Below are 23,872 nucleotides of genomic sequence, written 5' to 3'. Positions count from 1 at the left end.
TGCAGACGATCATTCATGAGGAAAAGTTCTTTGGTGCTTCAAGACATATTTGTAGTTTGTCAGTTCACCGGCGTTTTAAACCATTTAGAGCACATTATCTACATTTAAACCCAGGTAATGCTTGTCATTAGATTAGATTAGATATTCCTTTATTCGTCCCACAGTGGGGACATTTCAGGATCACAGCAGAGGGTGCACATCAGAGCAGTAATAAAAGATACAAAATAAAAACACAAAACACAATAAGAATTCTATATATACAGAGGAATACAAAATACATACACAAGGCAGTGGCTAAAGTGAATTTTCAGCAGGATAAAGTGCTGAGTGTTCATTAGGCGGCGGTGCACACAACCAGCTCCATACACTGTGTGTAAGTGTATATGGTATAAAACAAATACATGTTTAACATTTAGTCCAAATTGTTTTGTTTCAGTTCTTATTTGTTCAACGTGGATTCACTTAGACTCCGTGACTGTTGTCCTCACTGGGAGCTGAACGTGTGATATGGACTCGCGGCGTTCTCATCCGTGCACAATGTTTGCCTTTCGCTACAGACTCGGCCTTTGACCCGCTTCGAGGCATTTTTCGGTCAAATAAAAACACGGTTCAAAGCCCTGAGCACCAGCGGCCTCGTAGGAAGTGGAGAGTGGAAAGCTGATGCTGACAGGCCCGTTGCAGGAGCACACCATGAACACTCTATGCTCCATGTGTGCTCACATCATCTTCAGTTTGAGGGTCTTCATCCCCCGATGTCTGCGTTCACATTCGTGTCTTCAACATGCATTTAAATCCTTTCAACTTCCTGTGACTGTATGATGTGGATTGTTATCTTTGTCCCATGAATGGCTCGGCGCATCCTCATTTCGTGGCTTTATGGGAACAGATTTTCATCATCAGCAGACCTGTGAGCAGCCTTCTACGACGTATATTAAAACTGGATAATATATATTTGAAAAGTACAAAAGAAAAGCTTAATGTTTACTTTTATGTAAAGTGTTGTAGAATACACAACAATGTCCTCAATGCTTTTTAAAATGTATTAATCTTCCTTAATAGCTTGTTTTGCTGAATGTCGTGGGAATACTTTTTCCTTGAAGTCAGACTGGACACAATTCTGAGTTTTATTTATGTAAACCCTCACAGCGTAGCTTTAGGGAAAAACGCCACATGCAAGTTTTAAATATATTGAAGGTCACAGTAATGTGGTCGCTATCATGTTTTTTAAAATTTCCAAGCATCCCAAAAATATGTTAATCTGTACAAATATTAACCGTGTGCTAAAAAAAATGAAAAATTGGAATACATTTCATTAATTTGATAATAATTCTTAATGTTCGTAATGTTGTCAGATTATTAATCTGAAGGGCCATTCATCTCCTTTGCCGTCATAGAGGTGACGTTTTTGAATAGTCTTGGTGCTAGGAGGGCTTCTTTGAAAAAGCACCTCAATCAAGGTGACCGACTGCGGCCTCTTCAATACGCAAATAAAAAAAGGGAGGAGTATTAGTTTAGCACCAGGAGACACCTCGAGGTGACTAAACAGAGCCGAATTTGTCTGCAATTAGGAGGCTTCATGTCTCAATTAGGGTCTTGTAAAAAAACAATGTCCTTGTCCTCGGTCTTCGCATCTCGCGGCCCCCCGAGAGGCTGATTGCTCGGAGCGTTGCCCTCTAAGAGCGTCACCTTTTGTTTTGGTCCTCGGCTCCTTCTTCACTCAAATGGTAAACCGTTGTCCGCGGCGCTGATTGCTTGTTTGTGTGCTCCGCTCTCGCTGGTAACGGCACAACATGCTCGCTGCAGAAATGACATCACATTGTCATTGTGCTGAGGTCAGAAGGACAAGTGCTGTCACATTGGTGTCTGGCTTCAACGTGTGTGTGTAATTTAGCCACGTCTTACTGGTCTTACTGGTCCTATTCTTTGCATGTGAGCCCCCCCTCCGTGTTTCTGATTGTGTGCCTGAGTCGACCCTTGGACAGGCGTTTCCACATAGTTTTCTGGTTCATTGACTTCAATTTCCACGTTGATCTTTTAGGCACGAGATCATCCACGACTGGTACTTTGATGGTTGTAGGGCCACAACGAATGAGTACTTTAGTTATTGATGAATCTGCTTATGATGTACTCTATCAGTTTTTTTTTTTAAAGATTTATTTTTATTAACAATTTTTCTTTTACAGGATATTTGTCGTGAAATAGCCAGCATTTACAGTTTGTTATACTGAAAATATTATTTAACAAAAAGAAAATACACAAATGTATAACCTTGTAGAAACACCACACAAGGATGATGGTTTTTTTTAACATAAGATGAAAACAAGGAGAAAACAAAACAAGACAAAACAAAACAAAACACAAACTTTTCCCCATCCCACCCCTCCCCTTGTATGGCTCTCAGTTTCCTTTCATTTATACATCTACACAGTCTCTACACAGTTTACATACACCCATCCGTACACATGTATATCGACATAAACCAATACAGCACTCACAACATATACATCACTGTGGACCCCCCAAAACAAAACCTAAAAAAATAAAATAAATAACCTGCAGCGGGCTTAATTTGACGCCGGTCCAGGAAGGCTCACACCACCACGATCAGCCAAGTCCAGAGATGGCAGAATGTCTATGAAGGGGCCCCAGATTTATCAGTTCATCATTTAGTTCCTACAAATGTAAAAGTTGGAAAATGTGCCGGTCACAATTCTTCTAATTGCTTTTTTGAAATGTCAAATATTCAGCATACCTTCAAAGGAAAACTGTATGAAGCTGATACCTGTTCGGCCATCGGCATAACTGTACTTACAGAATGAAGTTCCTATTGTGCTCCTCCATATGTGGAAATAAGAATAACATTAACGTTGTTTACACTGTTTCACATAGAAAACATTCGGAAAGTAGAGTGAAACCAATTGGAAAAGCTCCCCTCGGGCATCTCATTCACAGTCAGATCGAGTGTTCCACAATTCTGGAACGAGGTTGTGCAAATTGAAGCGGATTTGCTGCTAATTAAAAAAGGCTGTTAAACGACGAATGAACAGACAAACCTTTTGCAAGCTGAACCACGAAGTCCAGCTGGCCCGGCCGGTCAATCCCCCGGTCAGCATTCATTTATGAACGCTGTTGTGTAAAACGAAATTACCTTCGGGAAGCTTTCAGACATTTTATAGCCTATCGAGTATATTTTTTGCATCAGTGTGTATTTTCCTAAGTCTCATTTAAAAATAGATGAGTCCATTAGAAAGTACCTGCTGTCAATCATGATGAATATTGCAGAGCCCTACTTTCTGCAACCTCACCAAGTTCATATTCATAAGTACTCCATGCCACGGTGATTTATGGGTAATTAGCTTAACCAACACATTTGACACTTGACACCAGCTCAGACAAGCGTGCTCTGTTTCGTCCAATCAGATCGCTGCTCATTTGTAAACAGACTCTTTGAGCCATGCTTCCCATCTATAAGCCCTTCCTGGTTGCATTTGATACCCTTTTTGATGAGAATTGATCATTGGCTGAAAAATATCTGGTATACAGTGGGTACGGAAAGTATTCAGACCCCTTTAAATTTTTCACTCGGTTTCATTGCAGCTATTTGCTAAAATCAAAAAAGTGAATTTTATTTCTCATTACCCAGCACCCCATCTTGACAGAATAAAACAGAAATATGGACATTTTTGCAAATTTATTCCAAAAGAAAAACTGAAATATCACATGGTCATAAGTATTCAGACCCTTTCATTTATTTAGTATTTGAAAAATAACGAAATAGCGATGGCAGAAAAGCTAAATTTGAGGTTTCAAAATTGTCCATAAACCAATGTGTGATGTCATGCTGACAATGTCCCCTTAAGTCTCTGGAGCTCAACGGTAAAAGTTGAGGTGTCGTGACGGCACCTTGCACGGCTGCAACACTATCACGGTGACACAATGTGTCTGCAGGAATATAAAGAAAGGATTACCTGCCTTCGTGGAATTACCGCTACAGCAGGTGTCCCCTCGACCATGATGACACACACATCATCTCACAAAATGAAAATAATACCAGCATCACTGTGAATAATCAACTTTGAATGTCTATTTCTTCACAATTTTGTTCCTACGTTAGCTGACACTTTTGTGACATCCATTAAGACAGAGGTGGCCAACACGGTGCCCGCGGGCACCTGGTCGCCCGCGGGGACCACCTGAATCACCCGCAAGGCATGTTCTAAAAATAGTCAACATTGAGCTCCGTCAAAAAAACAAAAACAAAAAAACGTCCATTATGCCCGGGCACTAGGACCTTGGGGAGGCTGCTGCGCTGGCTTTCTCACTCTGCACGGTAACGTCTCTCTCAAAGACGGCCAGGATTACAGGCAATGAGGTGAGCTCACAGTAAATGATGAACTGACGTAAGTCCAGGTAGTTACAGAATGTCAGTCGTTGTTAATGAGTGTAATATTCTTTCTCCATTGAATGGTATATTAGACACTGACAGTTCATCTTTATCTCAGTGAGCATAAAATATCACTATGACCCTGAAATGATGTCTCTATCAATGGATATCCAGGGCTTTCAAGAAAAATGCCGCGCTTATGATGACAATCGAAACGCTTCATTTGCATTTCTTTACTGGAGATACGGCTCATAGTCTTCGTATTAAACCACTTATGTGAGGCGTACATTGTCCTTCTTAATTTGGGAGAACAACACGATCGCAGCTGCAAATGAACGCTGCCTCTCGGAGAACACACAATGTTTCCATCAAGGACAAAGTGCTGTTCTTCAAGCTGGTGACCAGAAGAGGGTATAATTAGGAACTAAATGCTGCTTTAAGTCAGAATGTGGTCTGAGACCATTTCCAAAGGACAACCAGTCTTGTGGTTTGTGGTTTTTATCATCAAATGAAAAGTGCGCAGTTGTAAAGGAGTGGCACTGACTCATAGAGTTTATAATATCCAGGAACCTCATCCTGCTGAAACATTCATGCGGCGCAATATGTCAAAAGTAACATGTTCACGTTTTTTTCCAGATAGTGGACAGGCCATTAAAAACAAGATTCAGCAGAGTTATAATTTTCTCGACCCCCCCCCCCCCCCCCTATTTTGTGGAGAAAAATAAAACATACAGGGAAAAGTCCAAAAGCCCTTGGGATCAAATTTTGAGTATATGCCAACAACAAGGAAGTGAATGTTAGTCTATGGTGCAAAGAATGGCAAGTGACCAAAACAAGCACATAAAACAAACATTCGACTGTATTCCCATAACAGAGGCGCTTTACAGTGACCAGAGTAAATATTATCTGTGTATTATTTATCATCCATGTGACGAAGTGCGATCTGCCAAAGGAAAGTCTCACTTTATACGACCATTTGCCTTCAAAATCTCATCCTCACCGACGCGTCGGCTAACAGAGGGAGGCCTTATAGAAGAGAGGGGTAATTAATCGGTTTGTGTTTCCAGATGAAACCATAACAGAGTTGTAATCTGATATTTCATGTTCACAATCAAAACACTGAGATATAACACAGTATATGTGTGTGTGTGTGTGTGTGTGTACAGTTCATATGTATAAACAGTTGTTAAAGGAATATTCACCCACTAAATGGAAATATTTTTATCATTTGCTCACCATGTGTTGAAAAACACACGCACACTAAAAACATGCCTACATGTTGAACAAAAAATACAAAATTGATGTAATTGGGGGGCCCACATTTTACAACTGCGAAACTATATCCAAACATCTGTTTGCAAATCTTTTTACGATTTAAAACCCATTTGATTTTTCCAGAATCGCACGCTTCGAGACTGCGTTTTAAACACGAAGGTTCCCGCAAAGATGCTCGTGTTTGGGAGGAGGTGAGCCTACGACTGGATAAATGACACTTATTTATGCTGATTGTGCCGCGCTGGTTTTGCGAGAGTCTGTGAACGTTTTGATTTGGTCCTGCCGTCGTCGACACGCGGTACCCGTTGACTTCCAATTCATCAAGACTCGCTGCCACGAAGAAATGGGGCGTTAATGGGGCGACACATTCAATGTCATTTTATCTTTATTACTGGGACATTTCCCAGGTGCATCACACCTAAAGAATTCTGCTGTTGATTCCAAAACGTATTTAGTTCACGTCGGCGATGAAGATGAAGAGGCTGTCGAAATCCTAACTGTTGCTTTGGCTGTCAGCCAGTGACGGGCTGAGCACAGCCAGCTTTTGGACATTTAGTGCATCAAGCTTGCCTTTCAGTTTGTAAATGAACTTATCTGCTGTTCCCATGTTCCCAACGGAAGGAACATTTAAGTATTTTTCTTTTAATCCTTCTTTCCAGTAGTGCCACGATTAGTCCAGGCAATCTAGTCAATTTAACCATTAAAAATGGAAATAAATGCAACATAATTTATTTTTGCACACTTCTATGAAGTGTCCTGAACAACATACTAAAAGTCCTAAGAAATTACTGTTACGGAAATTGGTTAAATATGCACAAATTCAAGATGGCCACCATAAATCTATAATGTCTCATATTTCCACTATCACAAGAGATATTTTAATTATTTAAAATGCTATTACACGGTTTTTGGACGTGCAAAATCATTTGGAATAGGTTTCGACTTTATCCGATGAAATAATGATGGGAAAAAATCTAATATGGCCACCAAGAATCCATTTCTTATAATATATTTAAACTGATATACGACATATATTAAAACCCTTAGAAATCAGTCTAAATGAGGCGGGTTTGACCAGCTTACCACTTGGTCTGATCTTGCCCCAAAATACCACAGTTTAACCGTTTTTGATCATATTTTACTTTTCTTTAATTCATGCTCTGAGGAGCCCTTTAGTTCGTGTAATAGTCATTAAATCGTTAGCTTTTTGAAATGGATATATATTCACCGATTGCTGGTATTTGATCATCGTGATGCATTCTCTGTGTGGAGGTTTTTAAAGAGATATAAATCCACAATAACTTCTTCATCCCGGTCGAGACATTTCCTTTTAACTTGACTGAAAAAGGTCACAACCTAGCTGGAGCAGCGGTCTTTTCTGAAGGAATACACGAGTCTCTGTTTTCATGGTTGCTCGAGCGTCTGGCTGAAAGTGAGTTTAGTTTTTTAGGATTAAGAGTTTTGATCAGTCGTGTAGTTGTTCTGTATTTAGACTACTTTTCATGGTCTGGGATACTGCAGATGAGATCATTGGGCTGCACTTTGACTCAATCCATTGACGTACAAATGACGATTACACGCCTTTGAACTCTTTTGCGGATCATTAAAACTTTTGGGACACTCCATATTCTTGGCGTTGTGCTTTCTAATGAAAGTCTACCTCACGAACTCCAGCATTTCACTCTCTTATTCACTGTTGGCACTTTCAGGAAATGACTTTGGTCAACCACAACTTTCTCGAAGAAGAAAAAAAGAAAACAAGACTGTCCACAATCAAGACTGTTGCTAATGTACCGGAAATCAAGTGTCTCCACTCTATGTATGCATGGCGCATATCCACACTACTCCATTTTTGCATTTTGCAAAGAAATCCTTCCCAAAATATTTAAAAATCAACAAATGCAGACTTAAGACATCTTGTGGTACCAGCCAAGCTAAACCTTCATAACTAAATATAGCTAAGATTTAAGTTACTAAAATAATATAGAAACCAGATGCTGGAATTAGAACTAAAAGTGAAATTGTCCCTTCATTCACATGCGTCAGTGTTTAGTCGTCGTGGTTCAACACTGTCTTGACACACCGGCCTAAAAACAGTTCTCTCAATATTGGTCTTAAATCCTCGCAGAGAGCTGCAGTTTAAGTCATCAAGCCGAAGGTTTGCGAAGACAAATAGAAACTTGTGGTTTATTCAAGTGGAGTTTGTATTCTAACAACCCAGTGATGAAAACACACATGTATATGGCATGTGTTCTTTTCAACAGTTTTCATTTTGGCTAACGCGCGCGCAAAAAAAAACATTTAACAAAAAGATGACTGTTTTGAACGAAACGCAGTAAATAAGAATGTCCATGTTTCTCCCTGTAAGAGTCGTGTTTACTTTGGAGGTTTGGACTCTGGCCAGTTGGAGGAGGAAAAGTTTTCAGGAATAATCAGGGGACACACTTATTACCCAGGACTCTCTTCTTAAAAACGGGACACGATACTCTCCGATGTCCCCGGTAGTCGCGTCTGCAGTTAAAGGAAGACATTTCTCCCTGTTTCTGAGAAAGAAAACATACCCCCGAAACTCCATACCTCATTTTAATGTTTCACAGGGACTCCAACCGAGCCCCAAAGGATAAGATATGTGTTCTTAAAGTGTTGGAAAGGCAGCTTCAATTACCCGGTTTGTAGTAAAAAGCCCACACTGAGTTAAATAAAAGCTAATTGTAACTGAAATATAACTGACATTTTTCTTTGAAGTGTTCGGCTGAAGTGAGAATGACCATCGTGACAAAAACAATTCAACATGTCGGATATAATGTAGATCCATGACATATTAAGTGCTTTTTATTTTCATTCAAATTACCGAACCACCGGTACTTCTTCACTCCATCCATTGGCGATAATTACGTTTTTGTCCCTTCAGATCGTTTACCGTCCAGATTCACTGTGTCTGTTTCCTGTTTGTTCAGCTTTCACCTGAAGTAACACCAGACAGTTATTCAGATGAAAATAGTATGAATGTCTCCGTGGAATATTCTCTATTGGCATAGTTGGTGCAGTAAACAGGTAGTATCTATCCTTGTTCGCCTGTGGTCGAATGTTGTTCCATCTGTGGTTGTTTACCGTGCAAAGCCATAAACGTCTTCTCTCTGGAACCTTATTCAGCTCTCAGACTGGACATCCTTATTTCAGGACTGCGAGTAGTGAAAATATTGATGGATTGAGGTATTATGGTTTCGTGTGCGACAAATCCAAGACGTCTCCGTATTTACGGTTTCATTTTAAGATCAGGAAATGACGCACTTGCATCAGAGATGATTCTCCTGTCGTTTGTATTCTAGCCAACTGCAGAATACAGCTTGTTGTACTTCTACTACAGTAATTAGCCATTCCAATAAGTACATTTACTCAAGTTATGTGTTCCAAGTGGAAGTTAAAGCTACACATTCTACCACTTTATACTTCACAGCACTTTAGTCGGACATATTGTAGTTTTTACTTCACAAAATTGATCCTATAGCTTCATCTCGACAGCCACTAATTAAGAAGCTGCTTGTAATAATAATCCAAAAGTATAACATGTCATAATATCACTTCAGCAACAGCCCTTCTATTGTATATTAAATCAGCCCATTTTTACTTTGGATACTTTGAGTTCATTTTGTTGGTGATACTTAAGTGAATACAACAACATCTTATATTATAACGTCAGTGAAATGTCTGAATATTTCTAGCACACATTTTTTGTTGTGAGAAACAGAAAACAACATATAGTTAATGTTTTTATTAACAATTATGCAGGATCCAATGTATCACAGCTTGTTCGATGCCTAATTACAAATATTAGTATTTAATCCTCCACTTTTAAAAATGTTTTTTTTGTTCAATGTCAATCAGAAATAGTAGTTAGTCTCTAGTAAACAACGCCACCATCGGTTGTGGTTAGACAGGATGAGAGCATCTCAACTCTTTCTGTGCGATAGATAGAATGGATGTTTTTAGAAGCATACATATTCATAAAAACCTCTTCACTTTCTCTCTGGTCCTTTGTTCCTGTAGTCTCCTTTAGAGAAATTAATTTCCCATTCATACTTAAACCTGAGTTTAAGAATGAGTGTGATTTCTTGACATCCAGACGTGTAATTTATATCTGCAGCTGACGAGTGCGACTGCGTCCAGGGAGTCTGAGCAAACGTCTGTTTTTAATTTGTACTGTTTGCTCTGCACCATTGAACCAAATAAATAAGACTGGGAGTTTTTTTTAGCCGTATACCTCCAGGCTCACTGCAGCATACACGTTGGTTTGTGTTCCATTGTGCGGATACATTATGCATTTTGCTGCCGTGTTGACTCAACGCAGCGTGAAAAGAAACCTTATGTGACAGCGTAGAAAATCCTTGAAGATTTGCGACCTGATCTTTGCTTCAGTTTTTTTAGCACTGGGTTTGAATGTCTCTGCTTTAATTTCCACTTTTCTTGTCACGCTGTATTAGAAAATAAAGTGGTAATTTTCAATACATCTGTCATTACCCAGAAGTGATCCGCGGGCCAGTCAGTGTGACCTATGAGAATGGAAAATGTTTCAATAGCCGGAAAACTGCAGTCTGAAGTACCACTCCACAACACAGTGTTCAAAAACTCAGAACATATAAGGTGTAGGAACATTGAGACAATTACATTTTTTCGTTGTTGTTATATCTTTGTCATGTCCGGTCAGTGACCTCTAAGTGGATAGAATAACAGAAATACAACCTGGGCCTATAACCAAAGTCATCTTTATTGTCACTTCTTCTATTTGTGCAAACATACAGCAGATATGAAAGTATGTTTCTCTCTTGTCCAACATAAAGTGATTGTAGTAATAATAATAATACAAATTGATAATAGTGTAGGGCCCCCGTTGCCTGTTCAACACCGAGGCACGACTTGGCTGCTCATCTGCTGGAGTTCCGACGCATTTCATTACATTTCAGGGTCCAGTTTGTTATGTCTAGTTTGTTTCTTGGTCCTTTTGCATGAACGTATCTCAAACTAAATCATAAACAATGTCGCACATACTTAAATCATAATATCACACTGAACCATTTCTGTTTCTGCTTTGCCTTATTGTCCCGTTATCTCATGAATCACGGTTGAAAAACTGTTTGCTTCCGACAAATGAGCAACGCCTAGCCTTTATGCCTCTCTTCCTTAAGTAGGCATCAAATTAAGTCAGCCTTGCGCCACCTAGTGGTGGGAGGTCCAAAGTAACAAAACCCAATTAAAATGGCTCTAACAAATAGTCATAAAGTGCAAAACAGCTAACGACAACTAAGAACATTTAGACAACATATTAATTATAAATTAAGAACTATAAAAGAAACGTTACGTCTGTATTAAAGTAGCAGTCAGACGTATGAGTCTAAACCAACAAGTGAAACGGAAACTGTTTATTCAAGGAAAGATATTCAGTCATTCTTTTCTTTGCTTCATGACAGTTGAGATATAAATAAATACCACTTTTGTTGGTGAACACTCTGATGAGTGGACCGTTGCTGTCAAAGTACAATCTAATCTGACCTTCGAGAAACCGACCAGGTCGCCTATCATCCAGGCCAGGAAGCAGCGGGCCACCGTGTTGCTTTCCGTCATGTTCAGTCTCATTAAACGTCAGCGGCGTGCTTTTTGAGGACAATTTTACAGACGGAAACTGGATTTAGAACAAGCTGCCTGCAGCGTTACGACCAGGGATGCAGAAAGCACTAGTTAGAGGTGGTTTTGTTCTTTCTTTCTTTTATTAGAGGGCTAGGAAGCAGCTGTGAAGAGGAAATCATGTCTGGATATAGCAAAGGTTGTTAATATGACATTCAGTTAAGCTCGAATTTAACCTTTTGAAATCAAGCCTATTTTTGCAAAAAACCGCTCCTTTTTTGAGGAGAAAAGGGCAGGTCCATTATTTATTTATTAACTTTATTTATTAACTTTATTAACACATTTTGACATGGTGTTCCTTATGTGTTCGACGTGAACTGATGTAGGTTCATGTACGTTAATGTGCTCCATTATTATCCATAATCAGTGTATACAACATACAACAAGCAGCATATACAACGACTTTGGCGTTGCATAAAGAGAACAATATCCCGTTGTTGAAATAAAAAGATTGTCATGAAAACATCTGATTTCTTGTCGTTAATTACTGTCCAGTAACATTGTTTTAGTTATCATAATCAACTCAAATTCAATCCCAAAGTTACCTTTTTAGATAATGGATGAATCCGTGTAAATTCAGTGTCACCTGGGAGGGCTATTTGGGAGCCATCTGATGCGTTTCATCCTTGTTCTTACTCCAAGCGATAGGTCAGAACCTTTGAGTCCGTATGGGACCAAAAATGTCCAGTTGCAAAAAAACACCTTGTCTCTTAAATTCAGCCTCTGGGTGGATCATGTTTTGACTTACTGTTCGAAGATGTTGTTTGTGATGCAGCTTGGCATTTACAACGTCACACCACCAATTACCCTTAAATATGTCCCTTCATTAACTCCCATTTTCTAATTTTCAGGCTTACGCAGATGATGTGCTGACGAAAGATGAGCAGATCGGCCTTCTGTTCAGAGCCAAGCGCAAGTGTGAGGGCAACATCAAGGCAAAGCACCAGATTGCTGGTGAGTAAAGAAACTCGAGGCGCACGTCAAAGTGGTTCCACGATGCTAACATGCTAATACAAGTTAATGAGCATTTGAGCATACTAATATGTGCTCTTTAGCACAACACACGCAGTTCAAGTTGATTTCATTCGTTTTTGCAACAACAATTCAGTCAATAAATCACAATTGTAGTGGCTGTTTGTCCAAATAACTTCAATAAAACTATAAATAAAATTGCCACTGACGCACCGTGGGGTTCTTGAGTTGACGCAGTCAAAAGAAAGTAATGTCCATTTCCGTATGTCATTATTCTTATAATTTATTTACTGAACAAACAAAAAGAACAAACACAATGTTGACACTGCCTTGCGTGTGTTGGTAAACAATAGGCCCCCGGTGCATGCTGGTCCTGAAGCGACCCACACCTACATATAACCACAGGTGCCCATTGTTACCCAATCAGTCAACCAATCGGAAAACTAAATATATTCAAACAACAATCACAATGAACTAAACTAAACCTATCGTAGGAAAAAAGCTCTTCTAACATATCAAAATATAACTTAAATAATCAATGATTAATCAATATTACTTTACAATCAAACTAAAAACAAATGTCAAAATAAATATCTCGAGCAACAATCATCAACTTCATAATGGCGCTTGAGGAAAAGTCAACATGTCATCACTAAGATATTTCAGTCCAGACCAACTGCAGCCAGGCTGCTGGCTCGGTCACAACATGCGAGATATTATCGCAGATCCCAGATCATTTTTTCAAGGACATCTTGTGGTCCATCATTTGCCCCTTTAACCAAACTGATTAATTTCATGCCACAGCAAAACGACAAAGGGCTTACTGTTGACGTTTGATTCTTGGATAGATAAATGGATATAAATCCTTCATGCCTTTTCTTAGAAGCTAATTGTGAAGGAAGTGAAGGAGACTTTGAGGGGCTGGTGTGGAGCCTCGGTCCCACTTCATTGTCCTGATTAAGTCTCCAATAGTTCGATTTTCCAACAGCTACAATCCCTTTATCAGAGTCCGAGAATGCCACAAGAGGCCTGACCGTTTATCTCAGAAGAAATAGCTTCCTTTGTAAAAAAAAAAAAGAAAGAAGAAAAAAACCCACAAAAACAAATAGGCTCAGCTGTTGAGAGAGCTTCACAATGAATTCCAGCTGCACCCAGAGCTTCAATAAACCCCCCCGGGGGGCTAAACGGAGCAGAACCCCATCAACACATTTGACATACACATAATACACAAGGCAGGGAAGTACCAGGAAAAAAAAGCTGGAGTGAAGGAGGAAGAAAACAATAGACATAAAAAAAGGTTAAAAAATAAATAAAAGTCTGCCTGGAACTGTGGGAGTAAACGGCACAACCGTGATGGGGAAGAGTTCGTGTGAGAGAGACTTCAAAGACGGCCTTGTGGTCTGGATTGAATGCGATTGTTTTGTTTGCATGTATCCGTGGGCGATAAGAGCTCATGCTATTCAGCGGTGCGTCCGTCAAAATAACGGTCAGATGTTACTGTTCTTTTGCTGATACAGGATACGCTCAAATGAAATGCTTGTTTTCTTCGTGGCGTTTCAGTTCAATGTGGTCTGTAAATTGATGGTTACATTAAAAACATACTTTTATGTTTCCTTTGCCCTCCTCGGGGGTTTTCCTGGAGGCTGGGGTTGAAGTCGTAGCTGATCCCCCGGGTGTATCCGTGTTTTTTTGAGAGCATTACTTTCCAGCAGACCTCGGCATCTACTGTATCTCCTTGTGGTTTCTGTCAATTCCCCAGTTGATTGTCCAGGAGGAGGATTCCAAAGCCAAACCAATCGTATTTTTTTCTTTTTTAACCCCAGTGCATTGTGGTCGCATGTAATTCCTCGACCCCTTCAAGCCATACCCACTTGTGAATGAAACACATAATTAAAAAGGTTTTTCCTCCGGCCTGAGAACTCGAAGGCTTTTGTTGACGGTAGCCCACCAGTTACGCAACGTTGCCCTGCGTGGTATTTCTAAACCTTTCATGGGGTTGTCCACAAATCCCCAATTGGATGCAAAAAAATATATAGAACAGAGTTGCAACCCTTGACATCTGCAGGCGCCGGACAGCAGCTTGTGTAATATCTCATTGTTACCTTCGCATTGAAAATGCGGAAGGTTATGTTTTGATCGCCGTGTATTTATTTATTTATTTGTATGTTCGCATAAGTCAAAAAGTATTAAACCGAATCGCATGCAATTTTGTGGAATGATTGGTTATTCTCCGGGGACCATTTGATTAGATTTTGGGATCGATCGGGTCAAAGGTCAAGGTCAAGGTCATGGAAAGGTCAACATCTCCTTTTTATCCAATTGGCATGCAACTAATGCCAAAATGTTCATAATTCAATGCCCAATCTTGTGATATGCGAAGGTATGCGCTCTACCCAGTGCCCGTTCTAGGTGGCTTATATAACAATGCTGTGTTTCTTTCTCAAAGTAAATTTAATAATATGAGAATACAGCGAGCAGCAGATTAGGGGAGCTTTACATGGAGACTGGAAACAGCGAGCCTGGCTTTGTCTGAAGGAATCCGTCTACCAACAAATCTAAAGCTCACATGTGAACAAATCTGTTTAAGCTTCAGAAAAGATAAAGCGTGAAAACAACATATTGTGGATTTAAGAGAGGCTGTGTGCTGGGATATTTATGTTCTGGAACTGGCTAGCTGTGATGCAATAGTTACTGCAAAGACACATGAGTGGTATGGATCTTCTTATCAGATAACATGGCTAACACTTTAATAATAAGACGACTGTTGGCAAGAAAGTGAATGAGTGTATTTCTTTGATTGTAAATGGGAGCCTCTGGGATTGCTGCCATTTGTTAGGTCAATTAATCAGTTGATAGACTATATGCAAATAATCAATTTATTAGTCAAGAACATCTTTAGTGATTGATTAATTTCATTTTATCAGGATTTTATCGATTTAAAAAACATATTTGAAAAAAAGCAGGATTATTAACTGTTCGTTTAATTTAAGCAATTTAAGTAATAACCTTAATTGAAATGGTAATTTTTCACAAATTTGTTTTTTAATAATGTAAATAATAACATTTATATATATTTATATATAGGATTTAAAAATATATATATTCTATATGTTTCTTTTTCTTCTTAAAAAAAGAAGATTCGTTGTGAAAATTGCCCATGTCGAATTCAAGTTGATCTCCTAAAAATATGTGGTTTGCTACGTTAGCTACACACTGAAGAAAGGAAAGGAAAAGACTCGTAAGCGCGCATACGTGTGACATCCTGGGACTTCAGTGATACACTGTTAAGGGCGAGTGAGAAAGCCGGGGAAGTTCTCAGTGATGTGACTTTACATTCACACATTGGTAATGCAGTCGTGCCTTTTATACTATTTCATGAGCTTGTTTCTCAGCCAGCAAAGGTAGATTGTTTACCCTGAACCTGGACTCCAATAAGCCAATCAGGAACATCTAACTGAGCTTGAGGATGCTGTATTGGGGATATATTGGCACATCGGAGTTGACCTGCATCCCGGATGCTGCTGGCACACATCGGACGTGACTCAACCGGTATGTTGGGGGCAGTTTTCTGACCTCTTGCACATGTGTGTTCAATCACATAACGGTTGAAGGAATGGAGATAAACATATTACCTTAATGAAGAAGAAAAAAGAGTCCCCTATGTGGTTGTTGCATGCCTGGATAAGCACATATGTTCTCATTAAACATGCTTGATTTAATTAGTTTTCTTACTTGATGGCACGTGAATTACTTTGACTTCAGTTGACTTGACCTCGCTTTGAATTTAAGCGTATCTGCTGGTTGTTATTTTAATATAATATCTGTTTTCCATTCTCCTTTGTGCTTTAAATACATAAGTCTCCATTACGTGCCTGAAACGAGGTTTTTTCCTTGAGGGGAAACACTGAGGTTTGCCTGGAGAGGACAGTGGAGGGATGTGGGTTCAATGCCCACGGCCTTGCAGTGTGAAAATAGCTCAGCCTTTAAGCGTGTGGTCCGGGGTAAAGAATAACATCGGCAATCATTCTAAAAAGGTTGCATGTATCAGGAGAAAGTGCAGTATGTGTTTGGACATCTGCAGCTTGGAGTTAATTTAAATGATTTGGGTGGGCGGAGAAAACCCTACGAAAAAACCCCAGTGACATCATTAATAGCAAAGTCCTTCCATAGTCACATTTATATTTAAATCGTGGTCACGGAATTTACGGGAAATTCTATATGTGTCTGTGTGTGTGTGTGTGTGTGTGCCTTGTTTGATTTTAAGCCTGTTAGTAGGTGGTCCTATGGTAATAAAACATATGGTAAAAGTGAACAGCAATTCTACTTTTACTCCCAGGATGTGTGGTCAGTGTGATTTTTCAAAACTAAACGCTGTTTTGCTCCAACCAGAGAGATCTGTAGGAATCAGTCAGCTCCACTCGGTCTGCTCTTTAATTTTATGTTCCAAGTGACGGGCGAATAAAAAAGCATGTCGTCATTGCTTCAGATGTTTCTCCGTAAGTGTGATTACAGGAATGAGAAAATAATGCCTCTGCTGCGAAGAGAGGATAGTTTTAAGTTTTATCCATAGCTACTTATTAGTGGTCAAAGTGGGGCAGATGTTTTCAATAATATAACAGAAATGCCAAACCATAAGGGGGGCTTTCGCCAGGAATTTGTGGGGAAAGGGACTTTGCGACCACTATCTGAGGGTCCACGATGTAACTGACAATTATGGGGCTCTACACTTGAGACACCACTTACACCCCCCCCCCCCTGCTGTACCTAAAGCTCTTTGTCTGAAATAGTGTGTGTTACTGCAAAGTCTGACGTCGTGCATTCTCTATAAAAATGAGTGACATCGTTTTTGAGACCTTCATGAAAAAGCACAGCCAGCCATGCCAAATATATATATATATAAAATATATTAAATATATAAATGTTTCTATCCCAGTTCTCAGCCAATTCCTCTGCAACCATCTCCACTGTGTGAAGTGTCGTTCTAGGTTGTAATGATGGTTCATTCAAATAAGTTGTGCCCGGAAATGCATTATGAAAAGCAAAGATGACAAGAAAAGAGATATGCACACAACATACACTGTATAGTAATTATGGTTACGACAGCCATGTTTTTCATCGATATTATTGACAATAGAGAGATGACAGACAGTCACCTCTGGACATGCTGGGATCCTCCCCAGTCACTCTCCCTGCTGAGTCTTCCTTTTTTTCTTCCTCTTTAAAGTGTTCTTCTTCCCTTATCAGATCACATTATTTTGTTTCCAGCTCAAATGTGAAGATTTGCTGTTTTTATGTGTTTTATTTTGTTTCAGATGGAATATTGTTAGGTTTCGAGCTCCAGGTCAGACGAAACAAAAACATTTGAGAAATGGGTGAAATGTGGATTTTTTATTAAACTAAAAAGCACATCCTTTCTGACTGAACCTTGAATAATAATATATTTTTTATGGTAGTACTTTAGTAGCACTTAAATGGCACTTTGTAGTTTGACTTATTTGAAGAAATCTTATTTGTACTGAGTTTATAGTTGAGTGCACTTATTGAAATTCACAAAAGCATCAGCTAAATAAGATGTATTGTAATAATTGTTTTAACATTGCATACACGACAATAATCAACCAATTGATTATGGAAAAACTATAATAATATCTATATTGTTATACCTGCATCTCCAAACTCAGGAAACAGAGAGGAAAATACACGTTTTAATGAAAAGCTTGTATTTATTCTACAATGCAGCCAGTGTCACAGGGAATACTTTTAATGAGATCTCAACTGAAACTGAAAGGCTTTACAAAATAAAAACAATATGATGCTATCAACAATGTAGCAATTATGTAAATCTACTGCAGCTAACCAACAGGGTATAATGAGCACATTAGATTAAATCTACAACTTGTTATCTGCATGCGGGGAATCTCGTGACTGCACTTCTTAATTATAGGACAATAGATGGGAGGGGGGTCATTTTCTGGGTGAAACCATGTTTTCCTAAAACACACACAAAAAGGTCTCATTTACATTCAGGCTCACCACAAATTACAAGGCTGTAATACGGTGCCAATACACACACTGGGGTAAAGTTCATGTACCTGGCCTAGTTTTTTTTTAAAGGACAACCGAAGCCTTGAACACACGCAACAGTGCTGCCCTTGTGAACGGCGCGCTGCAGCCGAGGGAGGACGGCGCTCGGCGGGGTCTATTTTTAAAAAGTCACTCATTGCTTTTGTGTCCGCAGACGGTTTCTGCTCCCCGGAATGGGACGGCATCGTTTGTTGGCCCGAAGGTCCTCCGGGACGGCTCGTATCCACGGCCTGTCCGGAGTACATCCACGACTTCAACCACAAAGGTGAGACTGGCCTCGGAATGCAGACGGCAACGGAAGCCCTCAAGCTCAAAGAAAACCAGGCCTTGAACACTGTGCGATCATAACGTGGCCTCTTTTGCAATTTCTACAATGATGCAGGTCCTTTTTAGGGAGCGTGGGGACGAGTAATTGACGGTGTTGGGGAGACAATCCTGTAATTAAAACGAGGATTTGTTGTTTTGTTTGATGTCTAGGACTGGCATACCGTCGGTGTGACAACAATGGGACGTGGGAGCTGGTTACAGCCAACAAGACATGGGCCAATTACAACGAATGTGCAAAATTCCTCTACCATTACAACCACAGCCATGAAAAGGTGAGATCTGTCTCTTCGTCATCGTCACAGTCACATGGCCTTCCTCCACACATCAGTGAATTGTTATTAATATTGCAGCCCTTTTAGCAACTCTTCATGAAATGTGCCACACATTCGTCGACATGCCGTCTCTGTAATGTACGCCGTGAATAAAATGTAATCATATTTACCTTCGCATTGAAAATGCGGAAGGTTATGTTTTGACCGCCGTGTATTTGTATGCGTGCGTGTTATTCGCATAAGTCAAAAAGGATTAAACCGAATCGCATGAAATTTTGTGGGATGATTGGTTATTATCCGGGGACCATTTGATTCGATTTTGGGATCGATCGGGTCAAAGGTCAAGGTCAAGGTCATGAAAAGGTCAAAATCGTATTTTTACCATAGAGCGGTAAATTTTTATCCAATTGGCATGCAACTAATGCCAACATGTTCATAATTCAATGCCCAATCTTGTGATATGCGAAGGTATGCGCCCTACCGAGTGCCCGTTCTAGTTAATGAAATGTCGAGATCCTGACAGCGACGTAATGACATTGAATGCTTTGGGATAATAAGAGGGCGCAATTCCCTCAAGGCATGTTCAAATATACACTGGAATTGAAAAATTGAAGACGAAAAAATCGGATAAATGCCAAGAATTCACCATTATGATAAGAAATATATTTAGACCCATGGACTACGCGTACGTATGTCGTGTCGCCTACCAGGTGATTATGGAATCAAAAACAGGAAGTAGTTCCTTATTGCCGTTTGAGGCTATACTTGGATGCTATTCTGTGTTTTCTTCTTGTTTTCCTTCAATTATCTAAAATGGTGTCCATGTGTTGGATGTGGATGCACTCTATTGCCACCGTGCTATTGACAGCTGGACATGACAACCATGCACTGTGTTGCTGAAGAGGAGCAAATCCCTTCAGCCGGGTATCGAACCCAAAGTATCACTTTTGGTCGGGCACAGAGACGACTGATCCCCAGATGTCCTCGAGGTGTTTGACAGGGCGGCCTTCTGCACAGGCCAATTTAATTCACCGACTCCAAACTCCGGCCGCCTTCTCTTCATCGACCTTCATCTTTTACACACATTGTCACATGGACAGAGGGAAAAGCCGTATTTATTAAAAAAAGGCGAGGAAATTGAAAGTGCACTTGCTTTGCTACTCGCTGTGCTGTCACTATTTCCCGAGGTTGATTAGAGAGTTATTCGGATCACCTGTTGCGCCGGTCCGCTCGTTAAGAGGTGAGAGCAGCTTGGTGCATTTCCCCTCTCGGCCAATCAGGGTGACACAATGGCATTTCTTTCTTTCTTAAGACCGGCGGGGGACTGTTGGACTATATTTCTGGTTGTTAGAGCCTTTTGAGACTTCCTGGCTCGCTTCACTTTTGCAATTGAAGGTGGTTTTGAGCATTTTGAAACCTGGATGGAGTGTATAAAAAAGCGTATTCACTCGGGGTAGATATTTGTGTTATCTGGGGTAGAGTTTGGCTTAAGATAACCTCAACCAGCAAGTATTTTTAATGAAAGCCCTTGCACATTTTCTTATTATTGATGAGGCGTTTAGTTTATTATTGAACAGCCATTCTGTAATTGAGGCTTTTTCCATGATTTCAACCCATTTTTCCAAGACATTTGTGAGATTTATTATCCCAAGTAAATATTTCTGTATTGCAAAGTGGTTGTTAGACTTCGTCCCGATCGGCTGAAATCTGGGGAATCGGTGCCGCCGCAATTATATGCCGCCGCATGATTTCCTTTCATCAGAGCCAAACCATGAGGAAAACAGCATCTACTTTTTGGCTGTATTGTGTGTTTGGTTTCCGGCTACTTGACTAGTCCAAAGCTACAGCCATGTGAAAGAATCACGTGGTTTAATTGTAGTATTATTTGTCATTTGCTGTATAAATTCAGTGGCAGAGCTAATATTGGGATTTTGTGTTCAGCTATACCTGTCCTATCAGTTCATTATGATCAGTATGTATTGATTATTGTATAATGGATATGTTTTATGTTTCTACATAAAACACCAAGGAGAAATATGTTTAAAATCCCAACTTAAATACAGCAGGATATAGTGATGCAGGAATTACTTTTTTTAAGAAAATAAAAAAATTAAAAAAATACATCTATCTCTAACACTAAACTAAGATGGCCGTTATCTTAAATCTTTGTTAAACGCAGCATTTGAAACTGGACAAAAAAAATTAGAAAAAAAACCTCACAAATACTGTATGTTTTGAGTTAAACTCTCCACTGTTTTTAGGTTTAAATTATTCCTTAAATTATAGAGGAAAATATGCTATCTCAATACGCTGCTAGAACACAACGTTAAAAACTCGACGGACCTTATTTCAGGTATTTCACCAGAAGTCCATTGACTTGGAGACAAGAAACCCAGAAGTGAGACGATGTGAAACTCATTTGTAAAAAAAATGTAGGGCTCATTTCTGCCTGTATTAGCCCGTTACACATGAGTGTCCAGCCATTCTCCCTGGTTATTAATGTTGACGCCCAACACATCTCTACAGTTCTGGTATCTTAACTTGTTTTGGTCTTAAACACTGATCTAAGATGATCAAATTCAGGGCATTTCGATTGCCTCATCATTGCTGCGACGCTCCGGCGACGACGCTGTTGATCGAGTTGTTGTTTCCTTTGGCGCCGTTAATGCGCAGTGCATAGCTAACCAGTGGCGTACTCAACACATGTATTAAAAGGCACACAGAGCTGGCCTGATGATCTGGGATTACACACACACACACACACACACACACACACACACACAGCGCAACGTCATGCTCTGCTCAGGTCGACGTTACTTTCTACATACAACACATGTTCTGCTATAATAATGCTCTGACGGTCGTGTGTGTGTGTTGAGATCCTGTAACCATCTAAAACCAAATCAGCGTGTGTGAATCAAAAGCTACGATCATAAATACCATAAACACTGACATCACCGTGGCAACACAGCTCATGTTGAGAGGCTTGTTTGTACACCATCATGGCAATCTTTTACAACCATCCGCCTCCTGTGAGCTCAAGCTGCGTGTCCTCCTTCGCAGTCGCTCCTCCCGTTTCTCGCTTTATTCCTGCGCGAGGGAGGAATGTCCGACTATAAAATTTGCAGTGGGTATTTTAAGAAGGGTGAAGAACGAGCTTTAATGTGGCTAGAAAGGGAGGGAAATAGCACTTATAGCCATTATTGTGTAGATGCGTGTGTGTGCGATTTTTCTTGTAAAAGTACTGAGTTCTGATGCTGACATGGCTTTTTAAGGATTTTCTTTACAGTATACATTTCTTTTAATTTACGGTCTGGAAGCATTTTTAATCTTGCACATAAAATGGTCTATAGCCTTTTAAACGGATGAGGCGTATTGTTATTAAATTAGAGGTTAATGTTAAGTGGTTCTTCAGTTTGTAGTGTTGCTCGTGGCTACAAAATATGTAGGGGGCAAAAGAGAAATACAGTAATCAGTCACTCGTTGATTAAAAAAAACATTAGATTTTTACTAATTTCAATTTATTTTCCCCATGAAGACGACACAAACATGAGTTGGCCCACGGACGTTTTCCTCTCCCCGCGTGAATGTGTTGCAGAGGATGTGGGCTCGGCCTCCTCATGGCGCCCTGCAGTTTCTTTCTGGCTGCACATGTTTATGTTGATGGTCTCCCGAGGGAACTGCCATACCGCAGACCGCCACCACAACTTAAGGAACCCGTGTTCTGGCACCGGGGTCCCCGGAGCTAAATGATAACAGCAGTGGGGTATCTGGTTGCATCACAAGGGGCTCTCGGCCTCCTCCAGCGTGTTGGTGCACAGACACTCGGGTTGGTTCGTGGCTCTCCTGACGGTGTCTTCTGGCGGTCCGGAAGATCAAACTTCCACCTCCTCCACCACCAAAAAGCCTCGCTCGTCTCCGCCACCCATGTCAAAACGCTGTTTCCGTCACTAACTTCTGGGTGTTTGAGATATTTCTGTGGCCATATTATTTTTAAACGCGCTAAAGTTTTTTACTAATAATAATAATCATGATTTTATTTATACAGCACCTTTTTAAAAACAGAGTTTACAAAGTGCTCTACAGAGAATCAAGACAAACAAATAGAATGCTCAGATACAAATATAAAATAAAAAACTGGAACCAGGAAGGGGAACCAAAGAGCTGCATAAAAGGACGACATCACTTAAAAGCTGTTCGATAAAAATGGGGTTTAACCCTCTTATTACCTTTGGGGTCAATTTGACCCCATTCAATGTTTAACGTCTCTAAAAAAAATGATTGACATCATGTTTTTTGCTTCATATTTCATGACTTTTCCTAATATATTGGGGACAACTGGGAAAACATAAAATTCACATGATATGTTTCAATGTCCTGTACACAACTTGTACGCATCGGTGTTCTTTGGGGTCAATTTGACCCCGGGCTGTTTTTCACTGTGTAAAACATATAAGAAATATCAATATTTTTATTTATTTAAAGGGCTATTTCGGTAGTCAACAAACAAACATAAAGTACCTCACACTTAAACTTGGGAAACAATATAAATTCAAATCATTTTCTGGATGTTTTAATTGCTGTGGTCAAAAAGGGTAAAAGATGTTAGTACATTTGAAGGTAACAGGAGGGTTAAGAAGTGATTTAAACAAAGTTATTGATTCTGTTTTTTCCAATATAGTGTGAGTATTGTGACAACGTGCTCTTTGTGATAAAGTCTTAGGTGATATAGTCGCTAAGATTTTAACTCTCTGTAATACTATTGCTCCTAAGTACAACACGTAAGCTTCAATGCATTAAAAAGTTGTGTAACATTATATAAAAGCGATTGTCACTGAAACTGAACAAAGACCTGCTATACATTTCCAACAGTGGGAGA

At 39.8% G+C, this 23,872-nt stretch overlaps 1 protein-coding gene across 1 annotated transcript in view; it reads left to right on the top strand.

Annotated features, from left to right (window-relative positions):
• Positions 1 to 23,872, top strand: part of pth1r (parathyroid hormone 1 receptor) — a 45,328-nt gene that overhangs the window by 13,295 nt on the left and 8,161 nt on the right. Inside the window, exons 2-4 of the mRNA XM_056421721.1 lie at positions 12,190 to 12,292; positions 18,549 to 18,659; positions 18,872 to 18,993. Coding sequence (XP_056277696.1) covers positions 12,190 to 12,292; positions 18,549 to 18,659; positions 18,872 to 18,993 — 336 coding nt within the window. The remainder of the gene's footprint in view (positions 1 to 12,189; positions 12,293 to 18,548; positions 18,660 to 18,871; positions 18,994 to 23,872) is intronic.

This window comes from Pseudoliparis swirei, chromosome 8 (genome assembly GCF_029220125.1).
Source record: "Pseudoliparis swirei isolate HS2019 ecotype Mariana Trench chromosome 8, NWPU_hadal_v1, whole genome shotgun sequence".
Taxonomy (NCBI): domain Eukaryota; kingdom Metazoa; phylum Chordata; class Actinopteri; order Perciformes; family Liparidae; genus Pseudoliparis; species Pseudoliparis swirei.
Note: the sequence above shows the minus strand (reverse complement) of the source record. Positions and strands in the feature narration are given on the sequence as shown.